This window comes from Nothobranchius furzeri, chromosome 1 (genome assembly GCF_043380555.1).
Source record: "Nothobranchius furzeri strain GRZ-AD chromosome 1, NfurGRZ-RIMD1, whole genome shotgun sequence".
In the NCBI taxonomy this organism is placed as follows: domain Eukaryota; kingdom Metazoa; phylum Chordata; class Actinopteri; order Cyprinodontiformes; family Nothobranchiidae; genus Nothobranchius; species Nothobranchius furzeri.
Window position 1 is genome coordinate 37,763,046 of NC_091741.1, and position 20,334 is coordinate 37,783,379.

General features: G+C 41.9%; 1 protein-coding gene across 1 annotated transcript; it reads right to left on the bottom strand.

The window, feature by feature from the left end:
* Positions 1-9,136: 9,136 nt before the first annotated feature.
* LOC107387082 (zinc finger protein 41 homolog) lies at positions 9,137-11,762 on the bottom strand. The gene is made up of 2 exons (XM_015961848.3): positions 11,501-11,762; positions 9,137-9,636 (listed from the first exon to the last, which is right to left on the bottom strand). The coding sequence occupies exons 1-2, from the start codon at positions 11,667-11,669 to the stop codon at positions 9,137-9,139; spliced, it is 669 nt and encodes a 222-aa protein (XP_015817334.1). The 5' UTR covers positions 11,670-11,762.
* Positions 11,763-20,334: the final 8,572 nt, after the last annotated feature.

Sequence of the window (20,334 nt, forward strand, 5' to 3'; positions counted from 1 at the left end):
CAAGCTGTCACTCCACCCACATCAGAAATCCACATAAATAATAGGTGGAGTGGTTAGTGCTACATTTGTGCTGCTGTGGTTTTCGAGATATTAATTTTTTATCAGATTATTCATAACTAATTTTTATATCCTGCTGAAATGCAAAAAAATTGTTTTTCTCTTTTTTATTTTTAGTTTTACAAAAATTGATTTATTTCTGTCTCTCATGTTTCTAGTTAGTTTTTGTTTTAACCACCAGAGGGCGATCTGGTCCCATTTGGATCAGAACCAACACAGAACTTTTGTTTACTAGCAGAATGAATAATTATCTTTATCTGTCAGGTTATAAAAATATCCTCCTACCCAGAGACAAAAATGTTTTAATTCCACATGTGAAACTGAAAAGGTCTGAATCTGACGCAAAAGTCTATCTATGTCAGTGATCCAGCTCAGACTGAGAGACCATCTAAAGGCTCAGGGACCCTCTGCAGGTGTTCTGGATTCATCAGCTGATGAGTGTGTGACACTGAGTCCAGAACATTGAACCTGAGATGTTGAATGTGTGGTTTTCATCAGCTGTAAGCCATAATCATCGTTAAAGGCTGAAACATCTGGAGTAGCCTGGAATGAGTCGGTCTCAGATTAGTTTCACCTTTTAGGTTGGATCAGTGACATTAATGAACTTTTACACCAGATTTTCATTTTTCCAGTTTCAGCTGTTTTTTTTATTCTGAACATTTACAAAAGATCAAATTCTGCTTTGTTGGATTTTCTTACATCAGATTACGTTAATAAATAATTGTCTTTTTCAACAACAAAGTGTTTTTCATATTTTACGACGAAGGCGAGGCTGGGCTTTAGCTCCAGCAGCTTCTGTGTGATGGAGGAGGAAGAGAGGTGTCTAGCACTAAGTCCCACCAAAACCACAGCTTCTGTCCATATCGTTAGAAAACTAATATCAAATCATTTCAATAAGCAAAAAGAGAGATGATAAAATTATAAAACGTGTAAAACAAATAAAACACATTCCCATCAGACCAGAAAGCCAGCTGTTCCCATGTTTAAAAAGACCTGAGGAATAGCTGGTGTCTCTGGAGCGGACAGGGCTCCGACTACAGTTAACAGAGCAAACTCAAACCACATGAACGAATGCATGTAGATCCTCAGTAGTGCATGAACAGTAGGGACGTTACTCCTGACCTACAGCTGACCTGCAGAGGTCCATGGTGGGAGCCTCAGGAGGATCCTGATGAGCCACTTGTGGTTTCGTCATCACCGGAGGGTAAAGTTGGGATTTGTTAAGCATCTCAGCTGTTTCTAGAACAGATCTCCGAGGCTGTTCCTGGATCTGCTGGAGTGGGTCCTTGCTGTGGAATGAAGATGGTGCACATTGTTTTTGACTCTTTGAAGCGACATCTTCCTCCAGACCTGGTGGCTGTGTGCTGAGTAGGCTGTTTAGTTTACAGATTAAACTTGGTTTAGTAAGAGGTCAGACCCCTTGTCAGGGGCTGTGTTGGCTCTCTAGCAGCCAAAGCGAGGAACTCCAGCGTGCGACTGCAGAAAAGTGTGGATGCTCTGAAAACACGTCGGCTGTGGCCGCAGCAGCTGAGAAACAGAGAGCAGGTAGGCAGATGATTGATTGGCTGCGGCTGTCTGGCCGACTGAGACTCATTGGCAGCCGTCACTTTGATGAATTACACCGCTGAGGAAAAACACACAGCACTCTGATTACAGCTGGTAAAGTGTGTGTGTGTGTGTGTGTGTGCAGCTCAATGGCCTTTGTCAGAGTGTGTGTGAACCCTGCCTCTGAGTGTGTGGCTCGCTCTCTGAAATTGCTCTGCAGGGATTGTTTTCAGTGGAAGTTGCCAGTTTTGTTTCCATGCTAATCCGGCATCATGTCCACACTCCCAACACCCTTGTTTAGTATTCCGACGCCGGAGGAAGCGGCGCATCCCCACAACTCCTGCTCAAGGTCCTGTGCTGCTCATAAACAGGGCGATTTGTTCATATTTTACACGCCGGGTGACAGATGTGTGCGGTTTCTCCGTCCCTCAGCTTCACCTGAGACAAAACGCACTGAATAACTGATGCTGCTAAAGGCCACGGCGGGTCTTTTGATGTGAGAAGAATGAGATGGTGGGTATTTTATTTAATAAAAAAAGTCGGGAGCCGAGAAAAGATTTATCCAACAAGCAGTTTTGTTCCAATGTTCCAGATTCACTCTAAACCTCTGATGTGTAATGATTTAAATGACCTGTTATTTAATAAGCCATAAGACGTGGGATTCCATAGGAAATATGAAATCCACCTTATGGATCTGTGGATACTGTTTAACCAGAAGATTGGAACTTTTTATTGCAGGGATTAGATAACAGCTTCGCAATTCACTCAGAGACAACAGAAGAGAGTCAAGTTTAAAAGTTTAAAGATTTATTACTAAACAAATTCAAACTAGACTAACTTTAAACACTAGATGTATGGTGTAACTAAGGTGAATGAGACGGATAATGGTGTGATGTGGCTCAGAACCAGCAAATCCGAAGAAACGATAAGTTCTGGTGGGAAGTGAAAGTGAAAGTTTTCGCGTTAAGCTTTGGTTAGGAGATTCATGAACGCATTCAACGCCATTCTGTCGGCCTACGTACCCTTGTGGAAGTCCCCGTTAGATCAGGAATGTCGAGGTCCAGCTTGACCAGACCAGTCTTGAGATACTCCCGGGTCACGACGGTTTTGTTGGCATCTAGCGAGACCCAAACCTGGGTTGTTATGGTTCAGCTTTTATTCTGAAAGGAACCGTTGCAGCAGGTGGAACAGCAACAGGTTTTATCCAGCTTGTCGTTGGTTCTTTCGGCTGAAGAGGAAAGTTACGGATTGGCAACTCCGAAAACTTCTCTAGAACGCTTTGAACTGGCGTTAAAGATGACATGGGCATAGTTTTATACGTCGGATGTTTTGGTTTATGGTCGAATGAAAAGATGACAGATTTACCAAACACCACCAAAACCACGCCTCCGTCAGATCTGGCAGATTCTGATTGGATCAGTAAAAGCAATGTGTCGTCTCTTAGCGCTACGTGAGATCAGTCCCTAGTGGAAGCATTTAAAGTCATATTACTTATTATATTATATAGGGTTATAATAAAGTAATTAATATTTTGATTTCACAGATTGGTCACATCTTATTATTGACTAACACTTTGTTTGATTAGCTTTATTAAAATAGTTTTTTGATTTATTAAAAGGAGAGAGTCCATTCTTCATTCTTCTCTTGAGCTGGAAAGAAGCAGTTTAGAGCAAATGCATGAGACCTTGAGGCCATATCTCATGCAGACTAGTTCTGTGTCAGAGGAGAGGGGGCAAATGACTTTAGGTGGAAAACAGTCATTTCATTCCATTACAGATGACTGGAAAAGACCTCGTTGGCTTGTGCTAAAAAGCCCAGTACCTACGTTCATGTGGTCAGGGTTTGTTTTTATTCAGTTCAACACAAACAGCATCGTGAGATGAAAATGATGAGACCAATCCACCAGATGTCCATAGAGAGCAAGGTGGTACTAGATTTTAATACTATAAATAACACGTTTAAAATCAAATGGCTAATCGAATTCTTAAGAAATCCTAACATTACCCGGAACGCTTTTCCAGCATATGTATTTAATACCCTCAGTGGCATAAACTTTTTGTTGGAATGTAATTTTTCCATTGATAAAGTTCCCTTGAAATTAACTGAGTTCCGTAAACAAGCCCTGTTATCCTGGATCTTGATGTATAAAAGTCAACATCAGTATAAGAATTTTTGATGTAATGTTATATTGTGATTTTCATAGTTTGTCCAAAAATGTATGTTATTCAACTGTTGGTCATCCTTGGAAAATTCCATATCCACAAATGCAAATGGTCTAATTCACATCCTTGCTTTAAAATATAATATTTTAAATATTTCTTGTGGACTGGAAACTGTATTACAAAACAATTCAACTTGTGAAGAACACAAAGGCTATAAGAACATTTCAACTTCTGAAGGATCTGAGCAGGGGCGGCGTAAAGGTTGGTTTATGCTTGACGCGTCCGCAAGGTCCGCATGGCAAAATTGCGTCATTTTAACAACCACGCCCCTCCACCGCGCCTCCGCACGGCTCAAAATTTCCGCAACGCGCACCTAGGAAAATTTCTAACCACGTGGATGGTCGGACACGGAACAACATGGCGGACCAGCAAGACCTAGTATGGCAGAGGTTCGTAAATACAGACATTTGTATGATTCCGCTCTCAGAGATCACCATGATCAATATGTTAATAATTCTTGGAGAGGAATAGCTTGCACTGTCGGAAAAGACAAGGACGCTGTTAAAAAATGCTGGAATGCCGTGTTGTAAACAACAGTAATTTTTACTTCTACTATGGTGTAGTGTTGGATGCATGCCGTAGAGGTCCATGCTGCCCCCTACAGTTTGGGAGAATATTGGCTCACCGCAGAGACAAGCCGCATGAACTATAAACGCTGCGAGTTGTGAAGCGCGTTCCATCCACGAGCCGCATCACCAAGCGGAAAGTGAATGCGTCAAGCATAAACCAAGATTTAGGCCCGGCTACTTGGGCTGAAGCCCCGAATCTTTAATGAAAAGCCCCGGATCTCAAACGTGGAAGTAACATGCAGTAGCAAAGTCCAACAGAGAGGGTGCAGCTAGCAGTAGTTTGTATACAGCCTGCCTGAGCCTCCACCACTGAAGAAGAAGCCCTTCAGCAGCTGGTGTCGGTACAAGATCTGCTCGGGGTCCGTCTACTGCTGATGACGTGAAAGTAGTTGATTGGCTCAACATGAATGTGACAAAAGGAGATTTTCTAATAGCAAAGGCTGCAATTTGGCAGCAAGTGGTTAGCGCAATGCTAATATACGTGGGAAAACCCATAGGAATGCTAATGCTAATATCACTGATTACATTCTTACAAATTATGAAATAGAAACGTACCAAATGATTACATTTGGAGTCTAATAGAAAGTAAAACTACCATCAATCAAATAAGTACAGACAGGTATTTTAGTAAAGCCAGAAAACTTTTAACTCCAGTTTTGGCTAGCAGCTATGAGCGTTAGTGAACTACGCATGGACAAGACGTCAAAAACTCTAAACACAAAATACTTCAATAAACGGGACACTTCTTTCCTGCAAATACAATTTCACAGGTGTTGCTAATGTTGAGGGTCTGACCTCATGAGGAAATTACTATGCAGTGATTTTCTCCAAAATGACTGTGCTTAAATTGCTTTGAAAAGCAAATAATCACATCAGCGCCAAGAAACTTCATTTCCCATTATGCTTTGCACATGGAAGCATTGTGATGACGTCACCGCCTAATACCAGAAACACATTCTGTGCATGTGTGGGAGTCACAGAGCTTTCCCGCGAACTCAGACTATAAATCATCAGGAAAGACAAAGAAACCTTGTTCTTTTGCCCAGGATACCTGGCGGTAAGGACACGCTTGTCGAACGCTCCGACTCCCTTGAGCACGCGGAAGCTCTAAGTGCCCAAGATGAGGACACAGAACTGCGGAGGAAAGCAACAACTCCATCCAGCTCTCAGAGACGCTGTAAGTTCTAACTCTGCACAGAAAGAAACTGCTGTCTCTGTCCAGCCCGTGGAGAAACACTTGTGGGGCCAAAACAATGGAGAAAGCATCAAACCGACGGACGACGCCAAACTGCGGAGAAACTGCGGAGAAACACGGAGAACCGTCAAATCAAAACAGCGGGGGACGCCTTGCTGTTCTGGTGATCAGAAAACTCATTTCTCTCTCTCCTTTTCTTCTCCCGTTTCCTCTATAGTCCAGAATAAGCAATAAAACTGCGCTATTGCTTAAAAAGTAGCTTCGTGTTTTCCTCTTTCGTCCCAAACACGTCCGTCGGGTCATTTTGAAAGAATAAACTGCTTATTGATCATTGTTTGGTATCTTTAAATGTTTTCTGCTTGGCCACGTGGTTAAACTAAAAGATATTATTCGTGATTAATCTTTTGTGTTGTTTCATGATCCTTTGAAATGTTTTGAGTGAATTTAAGGTTAAGTTACTTATGATTCTAAGTGCCTTGGAAGTTAAAGTGCAAGTTGCCACCCACACTTTAGCCAGACAAAGGGGTCAGCCATCTTGTATACAGACTCCATTTTAGGAACACACACACACCTACATACACACAAAACACCTTGAACATTATTTTGAATATACATCCTTTTATTATATCACATGGTTATTATTCATTTATGCCACTGTTTATTCATTTGACAAATTGTTAATTAAACGTTATAAAATTCAGATTTTCGTCTCCAGTAGCTTTGTTGTGTCGAAGAGAAGTCTCTGCTCCCAGGATTCTACGAACTTCAAGAAAGACTGATAAGAGTTTTGGATTCATTTCCCTTTCTAATTAAAGGGTGGTGCCCCGGAGATATCTAAGAATATCTTAATTAATTAATAAATCAGTAAATATTCCCATATTTACAGAATTTATTGAAGAATCCAAAAGTAAGTTAACGCTTACTAATTGTTCGCTCCTAATAACCCCAACACTAATACCAATGATCCTTCAAGGGATGTGCTCAAAGAGTTCAACATTATGAATAAAATATAGTGTTTTATTTTACAAATACCATTATAAACACAAACTTACGTTGTAAGAAACATTATTTTAATAACGAAACTGATAAATTCTTTCCAACACTATAGATGTGTAGTGTATTTTGTCCGAGTGGGTTTGGCGTACTTTGACGTCATCGGCAGTCGAAGGACCCCGAGCCGATCTTGCACCCGAGCAGATCCTGGACCGACACCGGCTTCTTCTGCAGTGCCTGTTTTTTTCTACAGTCTGCCTGAAACGCATGAGTGAAGATGGACATAAGGACGTTTTTTAGACCAAAAGTACGGCGACAGAACCCCAGCTTTGATGAGACTGGTGTTGACTCAGGTTTGTGAGTCTTATTTGAAAATATCTGTTGTGCTGCTGGTTTGCCTAAAGTTAGCTTATCAGGTAAAGTTGCTGGAGAAAGAAAGGGAATATTTACCATCATCTCACACTAAACACCAACAGGAACAATACTCTGCCCTGAATATGCTTAATATGTAGCTTCAGAATAAAAATTATGTGGTACAAGACAAATATATATGTTGACTAGTGCGTGTCACATGTGTGTGCGCGCGTGCGTGTTAAGCCCCAGATCTTCTTCAGTCCTTAATCTGCCCCTGGATCTGAGCATGTTATGAGTTTAATTTTATTTTTGTCCTCATTTTACACATCGCATTATGCTTTAAGACCCTCTGGCCTGTTTGTAATGTTCCTTGTGCAGGTTGCACAAGTGTTTTCTGTACCTATTGTCATGTATTATTCTAATATAGTTTATTAAAAAAATAATGATAAAAGGTTGAAGAAGGGGGTTTCCCCTACGTCATATCAAAGAACCACAGGGACTTCCCTCCTCTTAAGCCAATGAAAACGCAGAATTCTGAGACAGCTCCCTGGCCGCGATTTGGAATTGTCCAAGGAAGGTCCCGCCTTTCTCACCCCTGATTGGCTGGAAGGGCTCTCCTACGATTGGCTATTTCGTGTTGGAAAGAGGAAAGATTTCACGCACTGAGCGTTTTTTAGATTACAGCCAGATCTTGAGTTTTTTTTTAAGAAAATGTGAACTTGTTGCTATAATAAACATCCATTCTTGTTTTACAACATACTAGTTTCACTTTCTTTCATAAAAGAACCCGAAAAACGTCAAATGTGAACCTGTAATAAATCTTGCTGCATTTTATCACACTGTAGACTGACTTTTTATCTGTTGCCTCTATTGGGGTTATCTTATTACTTCATTATTTGGCTATCCTATGTTTTCACTAACAGGTTAAGGCTGTTTAGTAGTCAGAGCACATCTCTTGTCATCAGATTAAATTTGTATCATTTAATCAATAATTAAGTAAAAGCTGATTATGATTTAGACCTGTTTTTCACCAGCTTTCATTATTTTAGAAAAGAAACAGACCGGATGCACACAGCTGGGCAGAATAAGGCAGTTTTATTAAATTTCATACCCAGGTAAGGAACATATGTTTATCCTGTGTACTCTAATGCTTGAGAGCCAACAGATGTGAAGTAAGTCCAACAGTTTGATTAATGCAACAAGATTATAAATTAACGTTTTTTATAAAACATAAAATATGCTGCAAAACAAGACAGAATGGTTATTATAGCGCTAAGTTCACTTTTGTTTATTTTTTTTTACAAAACTCCCCAAAACAGCTTTCTGCTGGTGGCAGAAGGACAGTCTGCTCTTAGCAAGGAGAGTCGATTTGCTGCTAAATGAAATAGCCAATCGTAGTAGAGCCTTTCTAGCCAATCAGAGGCGAGAAAGGCAGGATCTTCCTTGGGCATCCTAGAAATCCAAATCACGCTCCCTGGCCACTGCGATCCTCACGCAAAAGTAACAGTGGAGAAAATGGCCGCAGCTGAGTGTCAGAATTTCCTAGTAGTTTCATCAGCAAAACAAAACTAAGATTTATGCTCAGTTTTACGTTTTCATTTTCTTAACCAACATTTTACTGTTTAATATTCACTCATTCATTTTTCTCTGCACTCTCAGAATCTTTAAAGTACAAGAAAAACGTTGGGTTGAAATGAGAAAATCCTTCTGATAGAGAAAACCACGGACTTCTGCCATCGCCGTGCTGCAATCCCACCTAAAGTCTCTGTAAGGAACTTTCTGGATCTTTCTGGTTTGTTTTGTCATCAGAGACGTTTCAGTCCAGCGACGTCTCGCCTGCGTGGGCCTTCGTGTGACGGTTCAGACTGCAGACGGAGCCGAAACCCTCTCCACACGCCACACAGGCGTACACCTTCTCACCTGTGTGTGTTTTCATGTGACCCTTTAAGCCGTGCAGGCGGATGAATCTTTTCCCGCACGTGTCGCAGACGTGCGGTTTCTCGTCCGTGTGGGTCTTCTTGTGGAGGTTCAGCTTCGACGCGTTAACAAATTTATTCCCGCACAAGCTGCAGACGTACGGCCGCTCGCCCGTGTGGATTCTCATGTGGATCTTCAGAGTGTCCGTGTATTTAAAGTTCTGACAACACGTCCCACAGGTGTGCGGCTTATCGTCTGAGTGGCTCGACAAATGCTTCTTAAAACTAAAGGGTCGGAAAGGCTTTTGCCACAGATGTTACAAAGGTACGGCTTCTCGCCGTTCTCGTGTGCAGCAGAAGTTTATCACTTCTCCGGAACATTTTCCCACATGTTCTACAATCAAAGGGCTTCTCTTTGGTGTGCGTTTTCACGTGGAGTCCGTAAGAAGCCCGATAAGCAAAACCTTTCCCGCAGACTTCACACGAAAACCCTTTGGCCCCCGTCTTACGGTCACGCTTCCTCTGGGATTCCTCCTTAGAGGCGTCTCTGCAGGTGTCTTCACGTACAAGCTCTCCTCTGAAGCCCCTCGCACTGAGAGTCTCCGAGCTGGTACTCGTCTCCTCCTTCAGCACAAGTTGCTCTCCACCCTGACTGGTGCAGGGCTCCTCTTTAACCTGTGAAGGTTCTAGACCATCCTCCTCCAGACCGGAAGGCTCCTCCTGGTCAGAAAGGTGCTCATCAGGGAGAACCTCCTTTTCCTCCTCCTCCTCCCGTTTAATGCCATCTTATTGGAGGAACATACAAAAAAAAGAGTTTATGAATTAAAAGACATATTTGAACAAATTATCTGCGTTTTGGTCATCGATCTGCCAGCTTATAATCTGATATCTGAACACAGTTTGTCTGTTTATTTGTGTCCAGACATGTTTGATATGAATATGAAATTATATCAAAGGTCTGAGCTGTGAAACCTTTAGAAGGGTGGTTGTTCGTTTACCCGTTAGCTTAATAAACCACGTCCATCATGCTCAGTAAAAACAAAACTACCACACTTTAATGACTAACCGAGGCTCACAGGATCTAAACTAGAATATGATAATAGGTATTAGATCAGATTAAAGCAGATTATTGTCAGTTCAGAAATGAGAGAACGTCCCCACTAAGAGCAGAATCCCTGAAACACGGCTGGAGATCTGTGATAACTTCATTATTAGGCTCTAATGTTAGCTTCACTGCTCCAACACACCTGATTTAACTAAACTTCTAAACAGAAGGTTGTGACGCTCTGCAGAGCTAGGTAATCACCTACTGATTATGAAAGGCCTGGAGGACCAGAGCTGAACACGACGGCCCAGTCCCAATACTCACACTTCCTCCCGTGCACCTTCCCATCCAGGGGTGTGAGAGCCTAGGGTGTCCTGATTCTCAAGTGTGAAGTTGACCACACGCCCTTTGCACTCTTGGGCCCAGTCCCAAAACTCGGCCTTCAGCAAAGTGCACTTGGAGGAAGTGTGCCGTAACGCTTCGAGTGCACAGGTGTGCAAATAATTGCCAAATTGAGACAGGGAGCATCGTGTCATCGGACCGGGATGCCGGTTACTTTGCTACTAAAAAAAACTTTACTAACAACTTTCAAACAAACAACCAAATGATTATTTGAAATGAATTTGCACCTTTTGCTGCTTTGTCTAAATGTTTTAGAGCATCAGCTAATCATCCTAAAATGAACTACTTTCATTAGAAAATACGTGTTTTTTTTGTTTTGTTTATTTCATTCAAAATAAAAACAAATAAAGCAAAGTGGATCGAGGGTGCAAAAGGGACACGATCAACTTCTGCATTTGAGAATCGGGACACCCTACACGCTCACACCCCTGGTCGAGATCGCGTAATTGAAGGGTGCAAATGTGGAAGTGTGAGTATTGGGATTGGGCCTAGCTCTGCATCGATGCAGACTTCAGCAAAGGTTATCACCCACAATCCACTGCTGGGAATCTTAAAGAGCAAGTCACCCCCAAATAAACTTTTTTTTGCTGATAAACTAAATAAACGAGTGTCTAATCGTGCTGCAGACACGTGTCGTCAATAATTTGGCACTTCAGTGCATCTTAGTTAAAATTTAAATATTCTGCCTAAAACTGTCAGTGTTGTTGCAGAGTTTTTTTACCTAACAACGGCACAACACTGCAAGTTTTAGGCAGAATATTAAAATTTTAACTAAGATGCACTGAAGTGCCAAATTATTGACGACACGTGTCTGCAGCACGATTAGACACTCGTTTATTTAGTTTATCAGCAAAAAAAAAAAAGTTTATTTGGGGGTGACTTGCTCTTTAAAGAAAATTTTGTCCCTAATTAACTTTAACGGAGACTTTAGAAGTTTCCATAAATCATATTTTGTGTTTAAAATATTCTGCTGGTAATTGTGAAAACTTTAGTGCAGGTTTGAACCGAAGTTAGCAAACTAAAGCTGATCCAAACATTCTAGCAGCATCGCCCTTTAGCCAACCTGGATGCTAATTCCAACGTCGTTTACTTGGCCTGAGAAAAGCATCTGAATTTTAAAGCGACAGTAAACGGTCAGTTACACTCTTTACACCCAGCTACACGTTCCAACAACACGGTTACTAATATTAAAACTTCCGTACCGATTCTTTGCATCCTCGCTTCTGTCTTCATGGCGTCCAGCATTCTGCGCTGATGGAGGATCTGCTCTTCGGTGTGGATGATCGCGTTTTCACACTCAGCGAGTATGTCTGCACCAGCAGCAGCTAACCGCTGCCTGATTGACTCCCTCCAGTTCCCTAAATTAGCCATTATAAACTTAGCTTGGGCGACCGCTAGCTCCACGGCTAGCTCTGCTTCCTGCTATTACTTCCGGTTGATGTCTTCTTCTTTGGTTAAATGTAGCGTTAAGGGTGTTTCTGCCCCCTGCCGGTTGAAACTCAAGCCTAACTTGTTCGGATGAAAATAACTCCGGTCACATACGCACAGATTATTTTTAAAGGAATTAAATTAGTTTGTGGCTAAATGTAAAACCAGAATAGCAGAAATAGAACAGAAAATTCCTTTATTGGGGAAGTTTTTGATGTAACAGCAGCAAAGCAGTTTAACAAAAATAAAGAATATAAAGGTTGTCCCGTGAATAATAAATACATATGTAAAAATATTAAGTATCTCAGACTGATTTGATTTGACATCTGAAAATACTGTAACGATAGCTGAATATTTACATGACATGATGAATGGAAAATGTGCACATGAGGTATGAGTGAGTTTACTTTTATGAAGCAGAAACACTTAAATCCAGGGTTCTAAATGTAATTTTGTCTTACTTTTAAAGTTTGAAGTGTCTGTTACTGTTTCTAGGCCTGTGTGTTTCACACATTTTGAGCTCAAACTATGCTGATACTGTTGCAGCCTCTGTCACGAGTTGCTTCAGGAGGAAGTTAGTACCCAAGGTGCAGAGAACCAGACGAACGAGGCAGAGGTGGAAGATGGAATAAAATCCTTTATTTAGGGATAATCCAAAAGGCAGTGAGCCAAAAACCAAAAAATCCAAATGACTAAATGAGAGATCCAAAAACACTAGAAGCCAGAGACACTAGAAGCACTAGAGGCTAGGAACAGGAACGAGACGAGTCTGACAAGAACAATGAACCGAACAACACACTGAAACACAGACAGGGTTATATACACTGAGGATGAGAGGGAGATGAACTGCAGGTGTGTGTGGGGAGAGAGAGAGCAGGTGAACTCAATTACTAATCAGGGAGGAACTAACATGACCTAAGAATAAAACCTAAAGACAAGAAGAGCAGGAAACATAACTAATAATCTAAGGGGGGAAGAAAAATAAACAAACACCGGTGGGAAAAACACACTGCAGTGACTAATAACCAGAACAGCTGTAACTAAAGGAAAATGACCTAAGAGAAAAACTAAAGACCAGAAGGGCAGCAACAATAACTAATATTCTAAGGGGAAGCTGAAACTAAAGGAAAACACTACAGAAAGAAAAACTACAGGGGAATGACTAAATGGGGGCCAAGGGAGCACAGGACCTGGGAGGGGGATGCCTGAGGAGGGAAACCTAGAGAGCTGAAGATCTGGGGGCAAATGGGGAACACCAGGAGACACAAGAGGAAGACGCAGACAAGGACACGTGAGGGCGCTAGGAGACACAAAAGGAGAACCTAGAGAGGGATGCAGAACACAAGGAGAAACATCAGGGGAGACGCAGACTCAGACCATGACAGCCACAATAAAAAGCCACTGTTAGGGTGAACACCAACCAACATCCAAGTAAAATATGTTTATGTACTTAGCAGACGCTTTTATCCAAAGCGACTTACAATTTATAACCTATAGGGCATGTTGTGATCTGTGGGGGAAACCGGAGTACCCGGAGGAAACCCACGCATGCATGGGGAGAACACGGAACTACACGCAGAAAGGCCGTAGCTGAGTTTTGAACCTGCGACCTTCGTGCTGCGAGGCAACAGTGCTAACCACTGCACCACCATGCAGATAAAAGTAGATAAAACAAAAGAACTGAACAAACTAAAGAGCTTGATTTTTTTTCTTCATTTCACTAAAAAAGTTGACACAATTCTAAAAACAATCCCTCAGGACTCATTAACCATCCTCTGCACTATAACTCCTTCTGTCAGCCACATTATGGAAGTGGTGCTCGCTGCAGAACCACAAAGGTGGAGCTGCACCAGAAGGTGGAGCTGCACCAGGGTCAGCCCCACCCATTCCAGAGTCAGCCCCGTCCATTCCATCAGAGTCAGTACAATTCCTTCCAGTTGTCAGACTTGATAGCATTCTGGAACCAAAGAGGGTTTTATAGCTAAAAAATACAAGATTGAGGACGGAGGTGAGAAGTTAACTGAACAGTTTTTGTAAAGGTTCTATATAATTAAAAATCTAACTTTTGGAACTTTTTATCATGTTATATTGTCATTTCCTCATAAGAAACACGCCAAAGCCATTTTTGGCCTCATTCATGCATTTTCCTCCCATCTCAGCTTCAATTTGGTCTCCTCCCCTGAAGTGGGTCTGGTCTTGGTTCTCAAATCTGGATATTCTGTGAATTTTCTGACAAATTATTTCTGAAATGACTTCTACTGAGACACCGCCAATAAACCATACATCCCATCTCCAAAGACACACTGGATAGGACAATTACATGTAACACCACTTACTTCATATCAGATGTGGTGGGGTACAGGCTATGGAGGCAGGTTTGCATGTAGTTTTGCGCAGGTTCGACTCCCAGTGGCAGAAATCTTAGGTAGATTACAACCCCTTTTCTTAATTTCTAGCTACACTTGCCAGTACTATGTTTACAACAATTTACTGGTATACCGTTTACAATATAATGACTAATGTGTTTATTTATTTATTCGTTTATTTAGCCAGTGTGAGTCCATTTGTGAGCAGAGTTTCAACTAAAATGCTGTTTAGGAACGACCAAATTCAAAGAACTTTTAGAGACATATAAATATTTTGCTGAAAATAAACATTACAACTAAAATATAAACAAATTCAATGTTTCAGCTGGCTAAATAGATTGATGCCGACCTCACCGAGAATCGAACCAGAATCAGCTGAGGGGGAAGCAAAGTTTGCTTCAGATGATCTTACCACTGGACTACCAGAGCACATATGACATTCACTCATGCTGTTGCACCACATTATTGTTAGAGCGGCTGTGGGCAGATATCTGCTAAAAGAAATCGTTTCATTTCAAGATGTATTCAGGCTTTGTCATGTAGCAAGTTATATTTATCTTGTTTAATTGGAGCATAGAACATAGCATTAACATTTGTAAAGTAGTAACAGCCATAATTCATGTGGGTCAGGTTAGTTTGCGATGAAGTTGGAAAACAAAAACGGAAGTCAGTGGGCTAGGCTGAGTTAGCGTGAATGGGCGGGGCTGACCCTGGTGCAGCTCCACCTTATGGTGCAGCTCCGCCTTTGTGGTTCTGCAGCGAGCACCCTCTCACATTATGAGGTACACCAGTTGCATGTTTTTGGTCTGTGGGAGGAATCTGGAGCACCTGGAGAAAACCACTGGCTGCTAACTCCACGCATGCATGGGGAGAACATGCCAACTTCATGCATAAAGGACACAGCCAGGATTTGAGCCAACTGTGCCACCATTCAGCCCACACTAGAAAACATTAAACTCAATATTTTAACGAAAAGAACAAAAATATCTTTTTTTGGACTAAAGCAACAATAACAATTTTTTATAACGCTTCTCAAGATAAAAATCACGAGGCGCTTCAAAAAACCAAAAAATTTTAAGATAAAAAAGATTTTTCCATCCATCCATTTTCATCCGCTTATCCGGAGTCGGGTCACGGGGGCAGTAGCCTGAGTCGAGCAGCCCAGACTTCCCTCTCCCCAGCCACTTGGGCCAGCTCCTCCGGGGGAATCCCAAGACGTTCCCTGGCCAGGTGAGAGACATGGTCCCTCCTCCGTGTCCTGGATCTACCTTTAGGTCTCCTCCTGGTTGGACGTGCCCGGAAAACCTCACCAGGGAGGCGTCCAGGAGGCATCCTGACCAGATGCTCGAGCCATCTCAACTGGCTCCTCTTAAAGATTTTTTAAACTATTAATAAATTTCAAAACAATTAGATGTAGCGAGATGAAGGTTCTCTGATGTGTGGCAAAGGTCACGTTTGCCCAGCTGGGTCAAGCTGGGTCAAACAGTACTTTTTGAATCCACAGATTAGCCCAAGGAGCCACGATGTCTGCTCAAGATCATAACATCATATCTGCTATTCCGTCCCAAGAAGGACACTTCAAGCCACAATGATTATAATTAGATAATAATTAATAAATTCATTGATTTTATTACTGTTTAACATAATCATCATAACATGATCACTTGGCTCATTATAAAGGTTTTTTAATTACATGTAATGGATTATTATGCTTTGGGTATAATAATAATAATTATTATAATGATTAAAGATGTGTTTAGCAACAAGGTCAAGTTCACCCTATTCAGCTAACACAGAGTTCAGATAAACAATAACTGCATCAGATGTTTTTGACGCATGTTCAAGCTTTCTTCCGGAGAGAGTGGGAGTGGTTCTGAGAGCTTTTGGTTAAACTGTAACTATCACAGATTCACGTTCAGTTCTGAAACCAAACACCATCCTGAGGAGCCAGGGACGGCCGCCCTGACCCTCTGCCTGCTGTTCTAGTCAAGTCGACCAGAATAGCCAAAGAATAAACGAAACTGTCACCAGCTAACGAAGACTCTACCAGAGTCATTGATTTCTGAAGTTAAGTTCAAGACGAGAACGTTCATCTGCCAAACGCTACATCGAGTGACCCAAGAAGACATCTCAGGACCGATCTGGTCGTGCCAGAGGTTTTTCTACCAACCTCGTGCCTGGAGGAAACCCATCTCCACCTGGACACTTCGGATCCAAAACGGGGGTCTTCTGATTGGGTGAGGTAGACCTCGACAGAATGCGTTTGAGGCTGTTTCTCTCAAAATAACTCAGTTATCCGCAAAACATCATTTCCACCCAGAACGCTTTCATTCTGTCTGAAAGAAACCTTCTGAGAACTTCATTCACGCATCCAAAACTCATCATTCTCATTTTAGCTCCATTCAGTCACAGGTTTGTTTTTAAACAAGTTTAATATCAAAACTGTTAAAGATTGTCATTAAAATTGCCATCCATGAATTGTCATTTTATAATTGTCGTTTCAAATCTTCAGTTTAAAATTGTTAGTAATAAATTTCTTCACTTTTAAACTTGCCTCATTATTGAAACGAAACACAGAAAAGGGTCGCATTTCCATTTATCGAATGAAAAGAATCTTACTGAATCTTCTGTTTAATAAATAAACTTTGCTATTAATTTAAGTATCTTAAATTAAGTATTAATCCGTGGATTAATCATAGACCAAGCTCGCTGGTGTATGATCTTCTATCGCTTATATTAATATTTTATATTGACATATGATAGAAGCTTCATATATTAACTAGTTTGTGTCATCCTAGGTCTAACATTGAATAGCACATTGTTAGAGCTGTGTGTGTGAGATTTCACTCCATTACATAGAAAAATTAAAAAATGTGATTAGAACATGTAAGGAAAGGGAAAATGATTAAAAAAGAGGTATCAGTAGATCCCAGGAAAGGCAGATTGGGTAGAAACAGTAGAACAAGGAGAGGGTGGTGATGAAGGTCACACCAAAGCCTGCAGGTGAGTTCAGCTGCTTTTTAAAGGAGACCACCGAGTCCACTGATCTCAGGCTCAGGGGGAGAGATCAGCACCACCATGATCTTCTCAGTCCCCACACCCCCAACAGGCCCCTGGGTAAAATGGATCGGTTTGTGTTGCCCACATTTCCACGGGTTCATGAATGTTTGGAAGTGATCTCAGACCCACAAAAACCTACGGATCTGGATGAAGAGAGTCAACCCTCAACCGCCGCAGCAGTCCAGGGTTTAGCCGCTGGAAATGCTAACGCTAACGTTAGCTTACCTTGCAACACTATAGATGGTTTTCTGTGTGGCTGTATGTGTTTATGATTTAATGGAAAAGTCAGTGATTGTTCATGTGTTTATGATGTATATTAATGATTGTTTCAGGTGTTGTTGAGGTGTTGTGCACGTATGTGTATCTGCTAGTGTTGACGGTGTTTTAGAGAACAATAGGTACGCATGACCACTTCCTTCATAGTGCCCTCAGTAAAAAGACTGGCTCCTTCATAGCACCTGCAGAAAAACATTCTGGAGCCGCCACTGGTCCTCAAGGATGTAATTTTCACTTTAGAAGTGGAGGGGACACGGGGGGGGGGGGGGGGGGTATCTTTACAGTATGTTCTAATGGGAAACCGGCTTCAACGGTTGTCTTCCGCTTGGTCCTAGTGCTCAGCCAGTGTCAATTTAATATAGCGTAATATTATTTTTGGATGGTAAAAAGTGCAGGGGTCAAAACTTGACTTTGGAAAAAGTGGGGGGGACATGTCCCCCCTGTCCCCCCCCCCCCCCCCCCCCAAAATTACGTCCATGCTGGTCCTAGCTCATCACCACCAGCGTGTTCTGGCTAAACTTTATTATTGCTTTCATGGGCCAGGGTGACGTTGAACTTTAACCTTCTTAGCTCAAGCGACGTGTGTGTGTGTGTGTGTGTGTGTGTGTGTGTGTGTGTGTGTGTCATTGACTATGTTTACATGCAGCCAATATCCGGGTCATGATCGGGTTAAGGTCGGTATTCGGGTTTCTGAGTTGATCAGAATAACCCGTTTACAAGCATAAAGAGAAAGAGTTACCCCTAACTTGCATAACCCGATGTAAATGCGGACGTTGGGGTAGCATCAGGACGTATGGACTACGTCCAGACGCAATATGCGTCATTTCCGGTTCTTCTTGTTCCGGTATCCGTGAAAACAACATGTTTCCCAGTTCGGAAGAGATAGCGACCGCGTTTGTTTGCGCTTTAGTTTCCTCGTCACTCCAAAAGTGTGGTGCTGTGCCGCGACTCGCCCTGTTGCTCCCAACTTGTTGTTTACTTCCGGAGTTCTGGCGCATACAAGACGTCTCGCTACTCAAAAGACCAAGATTCCTTGCGAACAGAGCATGCGCAGAACACACGCTTTGATGGGGATATCCCGATATGCGTTTACACGACCAAACATTGGGGTTAGAAAAGGGTTACCCCAGGTGTAGTAACCGGGTTTTTAAAAACCCGGTTATGAGCATATCCGGGTTTTTGGCGGTGTTTACATGGACCTGCGGAACCGGGTTATTGTGAATATTCGGGTTTTAAAAGGGTTACTGGCTGCATGTAAACGCACTCAATGGGTGGATGGCTGATTGTGTTGTGAAGCACATTGGAGGGTTGTAGAACCCTAAGAATGCTATACAAATGTAGACCATATCATGTTATTTAATTATTTTAAAAAATAGATCATTTTCTTTTCTTTCTTTCTTTCTTTCTTTCTTTCTTTCTTTCTTTCTTTCTTTCTTTCTTTCTTTCTTTCTTTCTTTCTTTCTTTCTTTCTTTCTTTCTTTCTTTCTTTCTTTCTTTCTTTCTTTCTTTCTTTCTTTCTTTCTTTCTTTCTTTCTTTCTTTCTTTCACCTGGTGTTCCTAACAAGAACCCAACTGATGCTGGTGAGATGTTTGATTTGTTCTTTAATGGACTTGAGAAATTACTCAATTTGTTTCTTCTATTGCACAGAAGACGATCAGAGTCCTGCATGATCCCCTCCGATCAATTTTCACTTTCCAATCTCGGATCCTGTTGGACTGGAGCATAAATCTGCGGATCGGCAGCTCTAGTTTGCCGAGGCTCTAAGTAATCCGATCCTAATTTCAATTTCAGAGCAAGCATAATCAGGTTAAAGGAAGTCATAAATATCTCAGATCAAATGGAATCTGATGTTTGAATCTTTGCCTCCTGCCTTTTCTACCATGATCTCAGTTATTCTGGTTCTTTAGAGGCTTCATTAGAGGGAAAGTGCGAGGTGTAGGCGTCCTGCTGTAAAACAGCTTCATTACACCAAGAAGGATGGAAAAGGCTTTTAAATAACCCAAATGCACCCTGGCCCGCTTTATTGTCCTGCTCATGCGTGCTTTTAAATATACATCCCACCTCCTGGTGTCATACCTGTCCTTAGTGAGATGTCTCCAGATCAGACTGGTGTTCTGATCCGTGTGTTGATGGGTTTTATCTTTTTTTTTTCTTTGCCTTTGCAGCTAAAAATGATTTAAGACAGTTCCTTATCTGGCTATTGGTAAAAAAAAAAAATATTATAAACAAGTCAATAAAAATATTTAGTAACAAATAATCAAAGGAGGCTAACTAAAGGACATGTACACTGCCAACTAAACTAAACAAGCAAAAGTCTCCGCAAACTTCTCTGATGGAAGCAATTTCAAAGCACATCCTTTGCTTTCAGCAACAAAAAGTGTCACGGTCACTATTCATTTCACTTAATACACGGCAGTTGTCCCAGTTCTGTGTTAACAGGTGGGTGTGTCGGAGAGCCAGCTGCTCCTGATCTCCCTGATCAGAGGACCAGGGGTACTGAGGCCTAGTCCACACGTAGCCGGGGTTTTTTAAAAACGAATATCCGCCCCTCCAAAAACTTGCATCCACACCACCGCGTTTTAAAAACAAACTCTGTCCACACGTACCCGGATAAATACGTTGTTAAGGACATGCCAGACCTGTAGGCGGCAGTACTTCCCCCGCTCTTAACCTCGTCCTTCGTCTGTGGTCTTCCGCAAGGAGCAGTAATTCCGCTTGCAAAAACAAGCAAGCAGAAAGCGCTTGGACAATTGATGGATCAGGTAGTGACAGAGCGCAGCTCTGAAGGCTTCCATGATGTCGGCTAGCGTAAACACAGGTCGCACACGTGATGTCAGCATTTTCTTGTCACGGAAAGTGACGTTGCGGACCTTAAAACTCTGGTTTTGTCCGTCCACACGCAGAC

What these genes read in the sequence shown, in the direction of transcription:
- LOC107387082 (XM_015961848.3), bottom strand. Translation starts at nt 11,669, where the DNA reads ATGGCTAATTTAGGGAACTGGAGGGAGTCAATCAGGCAGCGGTTAGCT. An exon ending in AGCGAGGATGCAAAGAATCG is followed by an intron (nt 9,637 to 11,500) that starts GTACGGAAGTTT and finishes TCCTCCAATAAG; the next exon opens with ATGGCATTAAACGGGAGGAG.